The 19,328-nt window shown below is 38.2% G+C and overlaps 1 protein-coding gene across 21 annotated transcripts in view; it reads right to left on the reverse strand.

Annotated features, from left to right (window-relative positions):
• The window catches only part of LOC145518870 (A disintegrin and metallopeptidase domain 3-like), a 112,514-nt gene that overhangs the window by 90,627 nt on the left and 2,559 nt on the right, over positions 1-19,328 (reverse strand). For all 21 annotated transcript variants that reach the window (XR_014063394.1, XR_014063393.1, XR_014063391.1 and 18 more), the window contains exons 3-4: positions 17,930-17,985; positions 10,518-10,596 (exon numbers count right to left, since the gene is read on the reverse strand). Coding sequence is in view for 11 of the 21 variants with exons in the window: in XM_081523990.1 (XP_081380116.1) it covers positions 10,518-10,596; positions 17,930-17,985 (135 nt within the window). In the remaining 10 variants the exon portion in view is untranslated. The remainder of the gene's footprint in view (positions 1-10,517; positions 10,597-17,929; positions 17,986-19,328) is intronic.

Genomic DNA, 19,328 nt, shown 5'->3' on the forward strand with positions numbered 1-19,328 from the left:
TGACTTCCACTGTGAACATTTCATTTGTTTTTTCCTAAGTAAGTCCAAAATACCTTAACTGACATTTCTTCACTATTTTCTCTCTAATACTTCACCATGTTGATCACACTTAGTGGAAATTCTCTTCTTAATGGACTTTCAAAACATTAGCCTTCCCACGTTCTTTGCTAATACTTTCTTTCACTGAGTATTTTCTTCTCTTCCCTAAGAAGTCTAGTGATATCCAGAATCAGTCCTGTTCCTCTGTTAATCTTGGTCTATGAATACATTAGTATCATCACGTTCTCTCAAATGGATGTGATTATATGTCATCAGTGCTGAGACATACTGAGCTATCAGTAACCATTCATTCACCTCAATACGATGCTTACCGTCTGTCTCCAACCCACTGACAGTGGCAGAGCATATCTTGCTCCATGCTGGGCAAAAGAAGCAGCCACGTCTTTATCCCCTTGCTTGCCAACTCTCAGCACAGAGTGAGTGGATGAAAAATCCCACCTCTCTGCTGTCACTGGAGAAGGCAAACATTGATCAATCAAATGCAATGCTCCCACTTCACCTATATTGCCCCAAGAACCAGCAATTGTCTCTCTAGTCTTGGAGCACTGCTGCCTAGGGTACAGTCTGAGAGAGAACAGAGGCGATAACTTGGAATGACAGACAACACAGATCATTCCTCCTGGCCAACAAAAACGGGCTTTGTCTAATGAGCAGACACCAAAATAGGGTGTCAAGTAAAATAAACAATAAGGAAAATATATGTCAAACAAAAGAACAAGATATAAACCAAAACTGACACAAGTGAAATGAAATTAAATAATGTACCTAATAAAAAATTTAAAATAACTCCCATAAAGATGCTCATTGAGGTCAGGAGAACAATGAATGAAGCAAGTAAGAATTTAAAAAAACAAAAGATATAAAATATTAAAAGTCCAAACAGAAATCATGGAGTTGCAGAGTAATAATCAAACTGGAAGAATTCGCTAGAAGTATTCAACAGCAGATTATATCAAGCAGTCCGACTCTTTGTGACCCCCTGAACTGCAGCATGCCAGGCTTCGCTGTCCATCACCAACTTCCAGAGTTTACTCAAACTCATGTCCATTGAGTTGGTGATGCCATCCAACCATCTCATCCTCTGTCGTCCCCTTCTCCTCCTGCCTTCAATCTTTCCTAGCCTCAGGGTCTTTTCCAGTGAGTCAGTTCTTCGCATCAGGTGGCCAAAGTATTCCAGTTTCAGCTTCAGCATGAGTCCTTACAATGAATATTCAGGACCTATTTCCTTTAGGAATTGACTGGTTTGATCTCCTTGCAGTCCAAGGGACTCTCAAGAGTCTTCTCCAACACCACAGTTCAAAAGCATCAGTTCTTCGGCGCTTAGCTTTATTTATATTCCAACTCTCACATCCATACATGACTACTGGAAAAACCATAGCTTTGACTAGATGGACCTTTTGTTGGCAATGTAATGTCTCTGCTTTCTAATATGCTGTCTAGGTTTGTCATAACTTTTTTCCAAGGAGCAAGCATCTTTTAATTACAGGGCTTCGGTCACCATCTGCAGTGATTTTGGAACCCCCCAAAATAAAGTCTGTCACTGTTTTCACTTTTTTGCCCTTCTATTTGACATGAAGTGGTAGGACCATATGCCATGATATTAGTTTTTTGAGTGCTGAGTTTTAAGCCAACTTTTTCATTCTCCTCTTTCACTTTCATCAAGAGGCTCTTTAGTTCTTCTTCACTTTCTGCCATAAGGGTGGTATCATCTGTGTATCTGAGGTTATTGATATTTCTCCTGGCAATCTTGATTCCAACTTGTGCTTCATCCAGCCCGGCATTTTGCATGTTGTATTCTGCATATAAGTTAAATAAGCAGAGTGACACTATACAGCCTTGACAATATACAGTTCTAACTGGACATTAGAACTGGACATTGTAATATATAAATGGATCAAATCAACACCTTCTACACCTTCAACTTATAAGCTCGTATGTCAATTGTATTTCAGTTTAAAAAACAGAAAGGATTTTCAATACCTAATGGTTTAAAACTTTCAAAACTTATAGAAGGAAATTGATGTCCACATGAAGATTAAAAAACATCAAGTAAAATGTCCCTAAAGAAACTGCACCGAGATATACTGCAGTAATTAATAAAATGTCAAAATTCAAAAACATAGAATTTTGAGAACAACAGAAGAGAAGTGATTTATGTGTATTGAAACACACTTTAGACACTCAGTGGATTTTTTAGCAGAAAGCTTGGAAGCCAGAAGAGAGGATAATATATTCTACGTGCTCTGAGAGAAAAAGTCAACTAAATGTACTCTGCACTGCAAAACTGCAGAAATGAAAAGCAGATTTCTGGTTTCTGGTTCTCCATGTAAGAAGGCTGGAAGCTGCCATTCCATCCTGACGGCGAGGAAAAGCTAACAGGTTGAAAAATCAACAACTCTTCTTCGATTTCTGGGCGCAGTGAGGACACAGTACAAAGTGAAGCCCCCGAGACTGGAGAGGCAGAGAGGGAACATAGGGAGGCACAGCTCACTGGAGCAGAGAATTAGTACTACAAAGTGCTGCTGGAACCAGTGTCAGGCTAGGAAAGTCTGACTGTGGCTGATGAAATGATGGGAGTCAGTAGGGATAATTATGAGAAATAAAAACTCCAGGGAACCCATAAATGGACCCCACAAACACTGTCAGATGGACCAGAGTTTAACCATGATGTCATAACTAGTATCAGAGAGAAAGTCCTCATGCCTCCAGCCAGGGAAGGAGGAAAGGGCCCAATCTGAAATGCACCGGTGTGCTCTGCTCTCTTCAGGACCTGCCTTCAGGGGGAACCACCGAGATAGAGACTAACTTGCTGGGGAATGATCAGAGTCTCACTGACCTCAAGAAGGGAAACACCCAATTCCAGGCCACTCTAGCCATTCTGTCACAGTTGAGGAAGGAAGAAAACAGCTGAGAAACATTAATGTTTTTCATAGCACTGAGATTTAGGCTCGCTAAAAAAATGAGACTTAATCATAGGACTATAAAATACTTTCCCCTCACACCTCACTCACCATCACATTAATAAAGGCATATTTACTGCACTTCCTTTTACACAATACATTATCTCCCAAGTATCAATAAAAAATTACAAGAATACCAAGAGGTTAAAAAAAAAAAAAGGATTCCAAGAAAGAGGATACCCATCACAACCAGATACAACAGCAGTGTTGGTATTATCAGCCCTGGAATTTAAAATAACTATGATGGCTAAGGGATCAGGGGATAAAGTAGACATCATACAAGCAGAGATAAGCAATGTAGTCAGAGAGTTAAAGAAATATGGTCAGAAATCCCATGGGAAAAAGATGCTAGTGATTTTTTTAAAACTGTTATGGAAAAGAAGAACAGCTTTGATGGTTTCACCGGTAGATAGAATGGCTGAAAAAATAATCTCTGAATTTGGGGATATATCCATAGAAATTTCAATATCTGGAGGCAGAGGAACCAAGACGGAACACCACCAGCACCACCACAATGAAAGAAAATATACAAGGAATAAGAAGGCCTAGAAAGACATAACGTTAAAGTATTGAGAATTCCAAAACAAGAAGAAATAGAGGAAAATAAGAAATGTTTGAAACAACAATAACTGAGAATTTCCCCCAAATGAGTATCACACACCAAACCACAGCTGAAGGAAGCGCAGAGAACACCAGAACAGCACCCAGGCAAAATAAACAAACAATAAAACTCCAGGTTAAAAACATATATATCTTGGCATATTATTTTAACACTACAGAAACCCAAAGACGAAGCACAAAAGTCCCGAAGGAATCCAGATAGGGGGAAATTGCCTATACCAGAACAAAGATAAGACTTATATCAGATTTCTCCTCAGAAATCATGCAAACAAGGGAATGGAATGAAATAGTTAAAATTTAGAGGAAAAACTCACCAACTTAGAATTCTTTACTCTGCAATGTTATCCTTCAGTTCAGTTCAGTCGCTCAGTCATGTCTGACTCTTTGCGAACCCATTATCATTAGAAAGTGAAAGATATAAAGACTGTGTGAGATAAACAACACCTGAGGAAATTTACTGCCAGTAGATTTGTTTGCACGAAATGATTTGATAAATTTCCATATAGAGAAGGAAAATGAAATGGGTCAAACAGTCGGATCTATATACAGAAGGCAAATGATGAAGAAAGAATAGTGATAATAAAATACCAAGGATTATTTTTTCACGATCTTTACTGACATAACAGTTTCTTCAAATCATACTAACAATGTATTTCCACATACTTATGTACATATTGTGTGTATTAAATATATAATAGGTACTCTGAATAAATGTTATACATATACGCTTAGACGTAAGTGAAATGAATGACCTCAATGATACAAGGCATGGAAGAAAAGAACTAGGATCACTGTTTATTATAAGGTACTCACACTACCTGCAATATGGTAGGGTGTTTGTCAGTGGACACAGTTAAGCTCAGCAATATCAATTAATTGGATGTAATTCATGTCTATAGACTACTTCATCCAACAGCAGTAGAACACACATTTTCTTAAGACATATTGCAACATTCACAAAGACAGGTATTATGAGCTATAAAACATACCTTAACTAACTTAAAAGAATAAAACTCATTATACAATGCCTGTTCTCAGAACTTGACAGAATTATACCAGAAATCAATAACAGAAAGATAGCTGAAAAAATTCCAAAAGATATGAATATTTAAAAACATGCTTCTGAGGAACATATGGGTCAAAAAGAAATCTGAAATTAAGTTTTAAAATAATTTTAGCTAAATTCAAAAGAAAACACCAGTTTTCTCAATTTAGTGGGATACAGCTTAAGTAGTGCTTAGAGGGAAATTTATAGAACTGAAGGCATATATGACATAAGAACAAAGATACAAAATCAGTAATTTAAGTTTCCACCACTGGAAACTAGAAAAAAAAGAGCAAATTAAACCAGCTTAAGCAGCAGAACAGAAATTATAAGAATTAAAGTAGAAATCAATGATATTGAAAACACAGAAAATCAATAGAAAAAGATCAATGAAATTCAAGATGTTTCTTTGATGAGATCAATAAAATTGATAAACCTCTAGCTAGGCATGCTAAGTGAAGAGAGATGATACCAATTACCAACATTAAGTATTAAAGTATCTTAAGTATAGATCTCATTCACATTAAAAGGACAATAAAGGAATGTGATGAACAGCTCTATGCCCAGAAATCTGAAATCCTGGATTATATGGTTCAGCTGCTTGAAGCACATCATTTGTCAAACTTCACACAAGAGGAAATAAACAATATGAATTTGTCAGTATCTGTTAAAGAAGTTGAGTAAAACTGATAACCTTCCAAATCAGAAAGCAGCAGGCCCAGATGGATTCACGACTGAATTCTGCCACTTAAGAATAAGTAAACTGTACCAATTCTCTACACACTCTTTCAAATAATAGAGACAGAGGAAATACTTCTCATTCTATGAGGATCAATAATTTTACTAACAACAAAACAACTAACGACATTAAAAAAAGAACTACACATTAATATTTCTCATGAGCATATAGGCAAAAATTCTCAGCAACATATTAGGAAATAGAATTCAACAATAAAGTCAAAAATTCTAAAACAAAACTAAGTCAGATTTATCCCAGATATGCAGCAGGTTTCACATTCAAAACTCAAGTAATAAAAGCAATTACTACACAGGTAGTAGTAATTTTTAAGAGGAAAAATTAGTAATTGAGCAATGCTACAGTGTACGAAATCATCATACAAAAGTCATTTGTGTTTCCACAAACAGTGAGAAACAGAATTTAACAAAACAATTCCATTTACAATAGCATACAAAAAAAAATTAAAATACTTTTGATTAAATTAAACCAAAGAGGCGAAAGACCTGTACTCTAAACCTACAACACACTGATGAAAAAAATCACGACACAATGGAAAGATATCCAGTGCTCATGGATTGGGGGGATTCTTATGATTATAACAACCATACCACCTAAAGCAATCTACAGATTCAATGTGATTCCTATACAATACCTAATGGCATTTTTCATTGAGTCAGAAAAAAAAAAATCCTGAAATTCTTACCGAGCCACAAAAAGCTCCAGATAGGCAAAAAATCATGAGAAAGCTGAGAAATCACATTTCGTGATTGAAATGACATTGAGGCTATAGTAATCGAAACAATATGGTATTGATATTCAAACAGACAGAGAGATAAATGGAACAGAATTGAAAGCCCAGAAACCAATCCACACAAATAAAATAAAATAATCTTGGTCAAGGGTGCCAAGAACACACAATAAGGAAAGAATGGTATCTTCAAAAATAGGTGTTATAAAAACTGGGTATTCAAATGCAAAAGGTGACCCTGCACCTTTATCTTATACCACTTGCAAAAGTAAATTGAAATGAATTAAGTAATTAAATATGGTGTGAAAATATCAATATAAATCCCCAAGAAGAAACATAATATTCTTGGTTATGATTCACTGCATAGGAACCTGGAATGGTCCATGAATCAAGGCAAACTAGAAGTGGTCAAACAGGAGATGGCAAGAGTGAACGTCGACATTTTAGGAATCAGCAAATTAAAATGGACCAGAATGGATGAATTTAATTCAGATGACCATTATATCTACTACTGTGGGCAAGAATCCTTTAGAAGAAATGGAGTAGCCATCATGGTCAACAAAAGAGTCTGAAATGTAGTACTTTGATGCAATCTCAAAAACGACAGAATGATCTCTCTTCATTTCAAAGGCAAACCATTCAATATCACAGTAATCCAAGTCTATGCCCTGACTAGTAATGCTGAAGAAGCTCAAGTTGAACAGTTCTATGAAGACATACAAGACCTTTGAGAACTAACATCCAAACATGATGTCCTTTTCATTATAAGGGACTGGAATGCAAAAGTAGGGAGTCAAGAAACACCTGGTGTAACAGGCAAATTTGGCCTTGGAGTACAAAATGAAGCAGGGCAAAGGCATTAGCTATTAAGAGTTTTGCCAAGAGAATGTACTGATCATAGCAAACACCATCTTCCAACAACACAAGAGAAGACTCTAGACATGGACATCACCAGATGGTCAACATCAAAATCAGATTGATTATATTCTTTGCAGCCAAAGATGGAGAAGCTCTATACAGTCAGCAAAAACAAGACCGGGAGCTGACTGTGGCTCAGATCATGAACTCCTTATTGCCAAATTCATACTGAAATTGAAGGAAGTAAGGAAAACCACTAGACCATTCAGGTATAACCTAAATCAAATCTCTTATGATTATACAGTGGAAGTGACAAATAGATTTAAGGGACTAGATCTTATAGACAGAATGCCTGATGAACTATGGACGAAGGTTCAGGACATTGTACAGGAGGCAGTGATCAAGACCATCCCCAAGAAAAAGAAATGCAAAAAAGCAAAATGATTGCCTGAGGAGGCCTTATATATAGCTCTGAAAAGAAGAGAAGCTAAAGGCAAAGGAAAACAGAGTTCCAAAGAATAGCAAGGAGAGATAAGAAAGCCTTCCTCAGTAATCAGTGCAAACCAATAGAGGAAAACAATAGAATGGGAAAGACTAGAGATCTCTTCAAAAAAATTACAGATACCAAGGGAACATTTCATGCAAAGATGGGCTCAATAAAGGACAGAAATGGTATGGACCTAACAGAAGCAGAAGATATTTAGAATAGGTGGCAGGAATACACAGAAGAACTATACAAAAAAGATCTTCATGACCCAGATAATCATGATAGTGTGATCACTAATCTAGAGCCAGATATCCTGAAATGTGAAGCCCAGTGGGCCTTAGGAAGCATCACTAGGAACAAAGCTAGTGGAGGTGATGGAATTCCAGTTGAGCTATTTCAAATGCTGAAAGATGATGCTGTGAAAGTGCTGCACTCAATATGCCAGCAAATTTGGGAAACTCAGCAGTGGTCACAAGACTGGAAAAGGTCAGTTTTCATTCCAATCCCAAAAGAAAGGCAATGCCAAAGAATGCTCAAACTATCACACAATTGCACTCATCTCACATGCTAGCAAAGTAATGATCAAAATTCTCCAAGCCAGGTTTCAGCAATACGTGAACCGTGAACTTCCAGATGTTCAAGCTGGTTTTACAAAAGGCAGAGGAACCAGAAATCAAATTTCCAACATCCACTGGATCATCGAAAAAGCAAGAGAGTTCCAGAAAAACATCTATTTCTGCTTTATTGACTATGCCAAAGCCTTTGACTGTGTGGATCACAACAAACTGGAAAATTCTGAAAGAGATGGGAATACCAGACCACCTGACCTGCCTCTTGTGAAATCTGTATGCAGGTCAGGAAGCAACAGTTAGAACTGGACATGGAACCACAGACTGGTTCCAATTGGAAAAGGAGTGTGTCAAGGCTCTATATTAGCACCCTGCTTATTTAACTTATATGCAGAATACATCATGAGAAACACTGGACTGGTTGAAGCACAAGCTGGAATCAAGATTGCTGGGAGAAATATCAATAACCTCAGATATGCAGATGACACCACCCTTACGGCAGAAAGAGAAGAAGAATTAAAAAGCCTCTTGATGAAAGTGAAAGAGGAGAGTGAAAAAGTTGGCTTGCAGATCAACGTTCAAAAAACTAAAATCATGGCATCCGGCCCCATTACTTCATGCAAATAGATGGGGAAACATTGGAAATAGTGGCAGACTTTATTTTAGGGGGCTCCAAAATCACTGTCGATGGTGATTGCAGCCATGAAATTAAAAGACACTTACTCCTTGGGAGAAAAGTTACCACCAACCTACACAGCATATTAAAAAACAGAGACATTACTTTGCCAACAAAGGTCTGCTTAGTCAAGGCTATTGTTTTTCCAGTAGTCATGTATGGATTGTAGAGTTGGACTATAAAGAAAGCTAAGCACTGAAAAATTGATGCTTTTGAACGTGGTTCAAAAGAGAAGACTCTTGAGAGCCCCTTGGACTGCAAGGAAATCCAACCAGTCCATCCTAAAGGAAATCAGTCCTGAATATTCATTGGAAGGACTGATGTTGATTGAAGGCGGGAGGAGAAGGGGATGACAGAGGATGAGATGGTTGGATGGCATCACCGAGTCAATGGACATGAGTTTGAATAAACTCCGGGAGTTGGTGATGGACAGGGAGGCCTGGCATGCTGCAGTCCATGGGGTCGCAATGAGTCAGACACGACTGAGCAACTGAACTGAACTGAACTGATGATTTTTTTTTCTTTTTGGATTTGAGATTCAAAACCAATTTGCACAGCAAAAATTTTTGATGGATGTGAATCAAACTAAAATGTTTCTGCACCACAAAGGAGAGGCAATCTATGGAATGGGAGAAAATATATAAACAATATATATCTGATAAGGGGAGGATGAAAACTATATAAATAACTTGTATAACTCAAGAGCAGAAAAACAAATAATCAAATTACAGAATGGACCAAGGACTTGAAAAGTTGACTTTCTAAAAGAAGATAAACAAATTGCCAACAAGTATGAAAATGCGCTCACCATCAAAATCAGCAGGAAATACAGATCAAATGGCAACGCAATCTCACCTCACACCTGTTAGGATATGTTTTATTAAAACGTGGAACAATAACAAACTTTGGGAAGGATGTGGAGAAAAAGGAACCCTTGTGTTCCTTTTCATTTACTTTGTTGGTGGGAATGTAAGTTGGTATAGCCATTATGGAAAATGACACAAAAGTTTCTCGAAAGTTTAAAAATAAGAGCATACAAATGATATTGTAATCCCGCTACAGGATATATAACTAAGAGAACAGAAATCACTATCTCCAAGTGTCACCTGCACAACCATGCTCATTTCAGGTTTATTTACAATGCCCGAGATATAGAACAAATGAGTGGATGAAGAAAATGCAAGATATATATATATCTTGACCAATCACTTGTATTAGTTTCTTCCCCATCATCTATTCTGGCAAAGTACATATCTTAAACAAAAGCTAACTTCCTTATCCACATTTCTTGACTCTTATCTGCGTTTGAGAATAGAATTCAAATTCCCATGGCTTTCATGTAAACATATTCAGATTCTGCACCCAATATGCTTTTGCACATTTACTTTTCTGTGCTCTATGAAGTGGTTTTCCACTATGCCCTCCACTGCTCACGTGCTATGACACCTCCAGCGAAACTTCTCCCTGTGTTTAGTAGCTTCTCAGTTCCATTTCCCATTTTTCTCTCCTCTCGGACTACTGCTACTTCCAGAGAATGTAAATGACCTTTTTAGGAAAGTAATTCCTGACTTCCAAATTTTAAAATACTCATTCTATTCAATATGCTTTCATAGCAATTGCCACATTATATTTAGGTTTGGGATCAATTTATTTGCCCAACAATTGGGCTGAGTATAAAGCAGGCTTCTTCTTCCCATCAATGGCACCATCACCACATAAATATAAAAATCTACAAAACATAAAGAAAAACTCACCTTTATAAATGAAGAATCTGAAAGCAACATCCCTGACTTGCTGTATGAATACACCAGGAAATGAGAATCTAAAAATGACCTAATTCAACCAAAATAAAAACACTGTTTTAATAACAGCATCAATAAAAGCAACTTCCAGAGTCATGAAATTAAACAACTTAAGCTTCTACTTTATAAGCTTAAACATACAAAAATTAAATGGGTTCATTTCCCTGTTGTCTACCTTTCTTTCTGATAGCATATTATGTATATAAGTGAAAACAAGAACCAGAACAACCAGAAACAGTTGTGGGCAGTGTAATGACACAGATTGATGTCTAATAAAATCCAGAACTTTCAGATTCCCACAGCAAAGTGTTTATATATATATATATATATATATATATATAGAGAGAGAGAGAGAGAGAGAGAGAGAGAGATTCAACCATCAGTACATCTCATGACATAAATCCTTTTGTTATAATTTGCTAATAAGTAGACATGGGTTGATAAATAACAACAACAAAAAAAATCATGCTTATTTCATTAGTTTGTTTTCATGAAGTTATCCTGTGCTAAAAACAACCTCAAATTCCCAGTGCCTTAAAATTCTTTACAAGGACTGTTGTTTACAAGGTTATTGCAGGTTCAGCTCCACATTGCCTTCATTCTGGAACCTAGGAAAAGGTATGGTCCCTCCATGGAAACTGCTTCTCATGTAGCTAAAGGAGAAAAATTGCAGAAACACAATAGCTCTTAAAGCCTTTGCTTAGAAGCAGGATTCTAGTCTTTGGCTCAAATATTGTTAAGTTATTTCTATAAACAAACATGATATAAACGGGGTATAGAGCTATAATCTTCTCATAGGGTGGATGGTGATCATCTTGGAACAATCTAACATCATATTGTTAGGTAGTTAGAATAGGAAACAAGAGTCCAGAATGGCGGTGGCTAAAAGACAAGGAAGGGAAAAGTCCGTGAAAGTAGAACAAAGGAAGGTCCGAGGACCAGAGTGAGGACCTCAGGTGGGGCAAACAGCACTCCTGGCTAGCCCAAATTACATAGGGCAGGCCCAGGGGGAGGAAAAAACATATAAAAAGAGGAGCCAAAGGGCCGGGGGTCTCTCTCTCTCACTTTCTCTCTCTCCCGCGCGCTCGCGCGCACCCCCTCACTTCTCCCGCGCGCTCGCGCGCACCCCCTCTCTTCTTTTCGCATCTTTGGGTCGGCATGCCCTCATGCCTCGAGGATGGATTTTCCTGCTATTTTCTAAATAAAATAGAGCTGTAACACGGAGCTGTAACACCGATCTGTCTAAGAGCAATAACACGGTCTGTCCAAGAGCTATGACACGCCAAGGGCTCTAACGTCTGTCACTTCAAATTTTTGTTGCGATGAGACAGACCCAAGGAGAATACACTCGCCTGACAATATTTATGATAGACATGAGATAGGTTGGAACCTGAACTCTTTACTGAAATGCTTGACCTGGACAAATGTCCCCTCGAGTAACCAATGACAGAGTAACTATAAAAGACTAAAAGTAACTGCCTGCATGAGCAGTCTGGGCAAGTATGAACAGTAAGACACAAAAAGGCCAGAAAGCAACTTCTGAGGTGCCAGGAGAAAAAAACTGTGCATGATGCTTGTACACAGCACCACCAAGGGAACCTGCAGACTGTTGCAGAGAAGCCAATTCTGACTTCATGTTGCAACTGTTTCTTTGACTTGCTTTTCATTGCTTTTGTTGCTATAATCATACAGAATGGCCTGCCTCAGAGAATCCCACCCCTCTGCCTGACTGTTACACTTAAGCGCCTTTGTTCAGAACCAGGTGATGCAGATGGCAGGAAGGAAGAAATTAAGACATCCTCTGCCAGAGGCTTGGCATTCTAGGAGTTGTTTGCAAGGTTAGTGGCCTTTTTACTTTACTTCCTCACCTCCCTTCATCTCTGATCTCTAAAATAATCTGGCATCCAGGCCCCAATCAGACAGTTATTTTGAGGTGCTAGCCTGCCATCTTCTCGGTCAGCTGGCTCCCCGAATAAAGTCTCTTCTTTGCCTCAACCCCTCATTTCTCAGATTCATTGGGCTGTTGTGCGGTGAGCAGAGTGGGCTTGGACCCACCAATCACCCCTACTTTCACCCCACTTAAGGAATCAGCCCGCCCTCCTCAGAGAGTGAGCAAGGGAACCTCTTACTTGTTTCACTCCTTCCTGCTGCAACACGAGTCTCAACAAAGCCTTGCCTGAATTCCTGGCCACTTAACAACTTCTACTGACTAAAGAGTCCATGAACCATAGATTTCTCAAGAATTCCAAACATCAAGAAGCCTCTGAAGGCCAGAACAGAGACAAACTAGAGTGTTGATAGAGTGCTTTTTTTCACCAAAACTTTCCTTTTCATATCTCCTTTATTTTCTCTCATTCGTTTTCTAAAAAAATTGTTTAGTGATGTGTAGTTGATTTGTATGTTGCATAAGTTCCATGGAAAGTGATTCATACACACACACACACACACACACACACACACACAGGCACAAACACATACACACACACACATATATATACAGAAATGATATATACTGTGTATATCTTTATATATCAGTATATATAACAATAGTTATACAATTAGGCAAAATGTTGCACGACAAACAACCACAAAACTGAAACCACATACAATAAAACAGTTAAGTATCTATTGTTCACACTTTTATGTGCCAGTAGCCATGACAACTCTGCTAACTGTGGCCAGGCTTGCTCAGCGGTATAGGATTCAGCTGAATATTGGCTGATGTAGGGATAAATAAAGCACCGTGGCTGTGATCCACATGTCTTTAATCTTCCAGCAAGCTAAGCTCAGCATATTCTCATGAGGATGACAGACAAACAAGAGGAAAGTAGAAAAGCAGGAGAGCTCTTTTAAGCCTCTGTTGACATCAAGCCAGTCAACATCACCCTGCTGAAAATAAGTGGCATAGCCCCAAACTTGGCTGGTAATTTGCCAGGCACTAAGGTAAAATGAAAATGTGAGGTCTCTCCTTCAAAAGTATTAAGAACCTCAGGACAGCATCAGTAGAGCGTGAATCCAAGCACAAGACCCTTCTAACCTTGGGCTCTTCACACCCATGATGTTGGCCTTGTGTAGATAAATTCAGACCCACAAGACTGAGTGTGAGGCGGACGTTGAGTTGTACACACTCTACTTCTTGATGAGAGGAAATCAAAGTTATATGGCAAAGAGTGAAGATACAGGGAAAGATAAAAAATTGGCGTCACTTTCGTGTTTCATCATATTAAGGAGCACCCTTACCCAGCCTTCTGAACCATGAGTGCATGTGTGTTAAATCATTTCGATCATGTACGACTCTGGGACCCTAGGGACAGTAGCCTGCCAGGCTGCTTTGTCCGTGGGATTCTCCAGGCAAGAACACTGGAGTGGGTTGCCATGCCTTCCTCCAGGGGATCTTCCCAACCCAGGGATTGAACCTACTTCTCTTATGTCTCTTGCATTGGCATGTGGGTTCTTTACTACTAGCGCCACCTGGGAAGCTCTTGATGAACCATAAAGAATTGTTTAAGGGACTACATAATACTGTGCCATTTATATCTATTTAAGGCAATGGCACCCTACTCCAGTACTCTTGCCTGGAAAATCCCATGGACAGAGGACCCTGGTAGGCTACAGTCCATGGGGTCGCTAAGAGTCGGACACGACTGAGCGACTTCACTTTCACTTTTCCCTTTCATGCACTGGAGAAGGAAATGGCAACCCACTCCAGTATTCTTGCCTGGAGAATCCCAGGGATGGCGGAGCTTGGTGGGCTGCCGTCTATGGGGTCGCACAGAGTCGTACACGACTGAAGTGACTTAGCAGCAGCAGCAGCAGCAAACAAATCACCAGAACATGATTTTTATTGATCTTTAGACATATGGATGAAAGACGCTTAAAATGTGGCAGAAGTATATGTATCAATATCATAATCGCAAAGAGTCAGACATGACTGAGCTACTGAACTGACTGACTGACTGATCATAATTGCAATTAGCACTGAGAATTGAGAGTGCTGAAAAGGTCTGTGCATGGGAATAAAAGATCTCACTATTGTGGCCATATACACTTTAACATGTAGGAAAAATGCTTATATGTGCATCATTCATGGCAAGAACTTGACTGTTTATATTATCCTCAGAATTTTCCTTTTTAATTTTTATTCATTCATAGAAAAAAAAAACACCAATATAAAAAAACAGCATGATAATATAAACTATGGACTCTGGTGATAATGAATGATTTGTCAACGTAGGATCTTCAATTACAGCAAATATATAACTCTAGGGGGGAATGTGGATAATGGAGGAAGCGATGCTTGTGCTGGGGCTGAGGATATACGGATATCTCTGTGCCTTCCCATTCAATTTTGCTGGGAACTGAAAATTGCTCTAAAAAATAAAGTATATTAAAATGATAATAAGGAGTATTAAAAAAACTAGGTGAACAGACAAACCACATACAGGAAAACACAAGCAGTCAATCGATATTTAGAAAAATCATTTAGGGAAATACAACCCTGACCTTCAGATGAGATACACTATCTTAGCACATCATGCATGCTTTTGAAAATCTAAAGTGCTAGTGTCCTTTTAGAAAATAACTCCTAATATCTCTCAAAATCTTTACATGCTATAAAATGTTGGTAATAAAGAAGGCCTAACTTAGCGGTGGTTGTGAAAATTAATCACTTACTAGGTACAAATTCAGTTTAGTTCAGTTCAGTCGCTCAGTCATGTCCAACTCTTTGCAACCCCATGAACCGCAGCACGCCAGGTCTCCCTGTCCATCACCAACTCCTGGAGTCCACCCAAATCCATGTCCATCGAGTCGATGATGCCATCCAACCATCTCATCCTCTGTCGTCCACTTCTCCTCCTGCCCTCAATCTTTCCCATCATCAGGGTCTTTTCAAATGAGTCACCTCTTCACATCAGGTGGCCAAAGTATTGGAGTCAACATCAGTCCTTCCAATGAACACCCAGGACTGATCTCCATTAGGATGGACTGGTTGGATCTCCTTGCAGTCCAAGGGACTCTCAAGAGTCTTCTCCAACACCACAGTTCAAAAGCATCAATTCTTCGGTGCTCAGCTTTCTTTATAGTCCAACTCTCATATTCATACATGATCACTGGAAAAACCATAGCCTTGACTAGACGGACCTTTGTTGGCAAAGTAATGTCTCTGCTTTTTAATATGCTGTCTAGGTGGTCATAACTTTCCTTCCAAGGAGTAAGTGTCTTTTAATTTCATGGCTGCAATCACCATCTGCAGTGATTTTGGAGCCCAAAAAAATAATTCAGCCACTGTTTCCACTGTTTGCCCATCTATCTGACATGAAGTGATGGGACCAGATGCCATGATCTTAATTTTCTGAATGCTGAGCTTTAAGCCAACTTTTTCACTCTCCTCTTTCACTTTCATCAAGAGGCTCTTTAGTTCTTCTTCACTTTCTGCCATAAGGGTGGTATAAACTGCATCTCTTAGGTTATTGATATTTCTCCCGGCAATCTTGATTTCAGTTTGTGCTTCATCCAGCCCAGCATTTCTCATGATGTACTCTGCATATATGTTAAATAAGCAGGGTGACAATATATAACCTTGACATACTCCTTTCCCAATGTGGAACCAGTCTGTTGTTCCATGTCCAGTTCTAACTGTTGCTTCCTTACCTGCATACAGGTTTCTCAAGAGGCAGGTCAGATGGTCTGGTATGCCCATTTCTTTCAGAATTTTCCACAGCTTATTGTGATCCACACAGTCAAAGGCTTTGGCATAGTCAATAAAGCAGAGGTAGATGTTTTTCTGGAACTCTCTTGCTTTTTCAATGATCCAGTGGATGTTGGAAATTTGATTTCTGGTTCCTCTGCCTTTTGTAAAACCAGCTTGAACATTTGGAAGTTCACGGTTCACGTATTGATGAAGCCTGGCTTGGAGAATTTTAAGCATTACTTTACCAGCATGTGAGATGAGTGCAATTGTGTGGTAGTTTGAGCATTCTTTGGCATTGCCTTTCTTTGGGATTGGAATGAAAACGGACCTTTTTCAGTCCTGTGGCCACTGCTGAGTTTTCCAAATTTGCTGGCATATTGAGTGCAGCACTTTCACAGCATCATCTTTAAGGATTTGAAATAGCTCAAATGGAATTCCATCACCTCCACTAGCTTTGTTCGTCGTGATGCTTCCTAAGGCCCACTTGACTTCACGTTCCAGGATATCTGGCTCTAGGTGAGTGATCACACCATCATGATTATCTGGGTCGTGAAGATCTTTTTTGTACAGTTCTTCTGTGTATTCTTGCCACCTCTTCTTAATATCTTCTGCTTCTGTTGGGTCCCTACCATTTCTGTCCTTTATTGAGCCCATCTTTGCATAAAATGATCCCTTGGTATCTCTAATTTTCTTGAAGAGATCTCTAGTCTTTCCCATTCTACTGTTTTCCTCTATTTCTTTGCATTGATCGCTGAGGTACAAATTAAGTGCTTAGAAATACATCTTGAAAACGGTACTTGTTCAATAAATGTCACTTACTGTTGCTGTTGTCATTGTTATTACTACTACTAATACTACTACTCATATCAGCAGCTATCCTTCTTGATCCAGAAGCCCATTTATAGATATCAAGTCTATGAAACAAAATCTCTGTCACATAAGAATACAGAGATAAGGATATATATTGTCAGAGTTTTAGTGACAATCCCTGGAAATAAACTCATTTCCCATCATTGGTACATACTATGAGATTTCATCTATTAAAAAATGAGTAAAATACACACATAAAATAAGAAAATAAATGCTGTTATTAAACAAGACACTTGCAGAACTCTATTTCCTTTTGTGAAAAAAAAACTCTTTTTTGGTAGGTTTCTAATGTTTTATTTCAGGTAAGGATGCAACTTAGAATAGAAAGCCATAGAATGCTAAACACAGGTTATTTATATTGGTTTCCTCAGATTGAAAATAGATATCTGAAGACATGAAAAATATATACTCTAGCAAAATGAGATAAACTAAGAGTGAAATATCAAGTAAAATGCTTAAAGTCATAAAATTATGTTAAATGACATGAGACAAACAAACTGAATTATAGACAGATAAAATTAGTCCCTTCATAGCTGCAATTGTAGATACATTTTAAGAAGTTACACAAAATGACTTTCATGGATCTGATATTCTTTAACATTTACATCATTAAATTACAGTTGAGTTTGAATATTAGACTTAAAATCTCAAGATAAAGACTGGAAAATCTAGTCTGACATGAATCAGTAAGACTTAACATGTTAAATATAATATTCATGCTCTTCAACATTTAGGCTCTAAATGTAGGCTCAGTCATTAAGAAACTAAAAGCAACTCTATGAAAAGAAGAATGGCCACTTACTGTTTTTCAAGATGGAGAGTGTATGTTTTCCTGTCAATTTTGATGGAATAGGTAACCTATAGCAAAGTATTCAGAGAGAAAGTAATAATTAGATATTTCAAAACCCTAAAAGTACATATCTTCCTTTCCTTTTTCTTAGTCTATCTCACCAAATGTTCTGTTTTACATTCTTCTCAGAAATCAACTTTTGACAATGGGAATCCAGGCTGCTTCAGCTTAATTTCTCTTTCATTAATTCTACTGCTTAAGCAGCATCTTTAAGAATTTTAAGGTTATAATTATTTTTCTAATTTTTAAATTTCAAACCTTTTTTTAGTACCAAATGTTTGTGACTATAAATTATGCTCCTATACCATTTTCAGAGTGTAATTCAAATTTTTCTTTGTAATTTCTTCTAGTTCATTGTTTATTATTTAGCATCCATTATGATTTATGATTTCTCCTTCAGCCCATGAACCATGTACATTTTTAAATTTCCAAATACATTTTTCAGTCTTTTTGTTAAGTTTAAACCTAATTGTATTGTTCCCAAATAATGAGCTCTGTACGATCACTATATGCTTTTCATTTATTTTTATTTTTCATTTATTATGCTTGCGTGCATGCTCAGCTGTGTGCGACTCTTTGTGACCCTGCAGACTGTAGCACACAAGGTTTTTCTGTCCATGGGATTATCCAGGCAACAATATTGGAGTGGGTTGCCATTTCCTCCTCCAGAGGATCTTCCTGACCCAGGGATCAAACCAGTGTCTCCTCTGTCTCCTGCGTTGGCAGGTGATTACCACTGAGCCACCTGGGAAGCCCCCTATTTTCCTTGTTGTGGTCAATTTTGTTGAGTGACACTGTATATTCTTCAGAAGTATGAGAAGCATTCCTCAGAAGCATTATTTACAATGGAGACAGAGCATAAGCACATCTTGATTAGAAAAGCTTTATCTATTTCTGGGGATACTGACAAGTCTGGGTGTTTCCGATTCTTGGCTAAGACAAGGACAGTAATGCTCTGTTTAGGGTTCAAAACTCCCCTGGTCAAGGTTAGTTCTGTTGTTTTTCCCCAACTAGTTCAACAAGGCTGGCTTGGTTTCTTAAAACTTCACTGCAAGCTTTGTAAAGAGTTCTCCCAAAGCCAAGATTCCTCCTATAAATCTTGTGATTTTAAGCCAGAGGCTCAGTATATTCCCAGAGGGGAGAGATTGATTTCATGTGGAACTAGCTCATCGGGGATGCTTCATGGATTCCTGATATTTGCTTGAATTCTCTTTCTCTTGCTGCAATATAGGTTGTATCATTAAATAAAAACCTCCTACGTGACATCCATAGAATCAAGTGAGTCTAAACAAAGAGCAGAAAGAGGAAAACAATACATAAGCTTCATTTGGTTCAATTTATTCATTGACAC

Source organism: Giraffa tippelskirchi, chromosome 8, assembly GCF_054371585.1.
Source record: "Giraffa tippelskirchi isolate mGirTip1 chromosome 8, T2T-mGirTip1v1.2.pri, whole genome shotgun sequence".
NCBI lineage: Eukaryota > Metazoa > Chordata > Mammalia > Artiodactyla > Giraffidae > Giraffa > Giraffa tippelskirchi.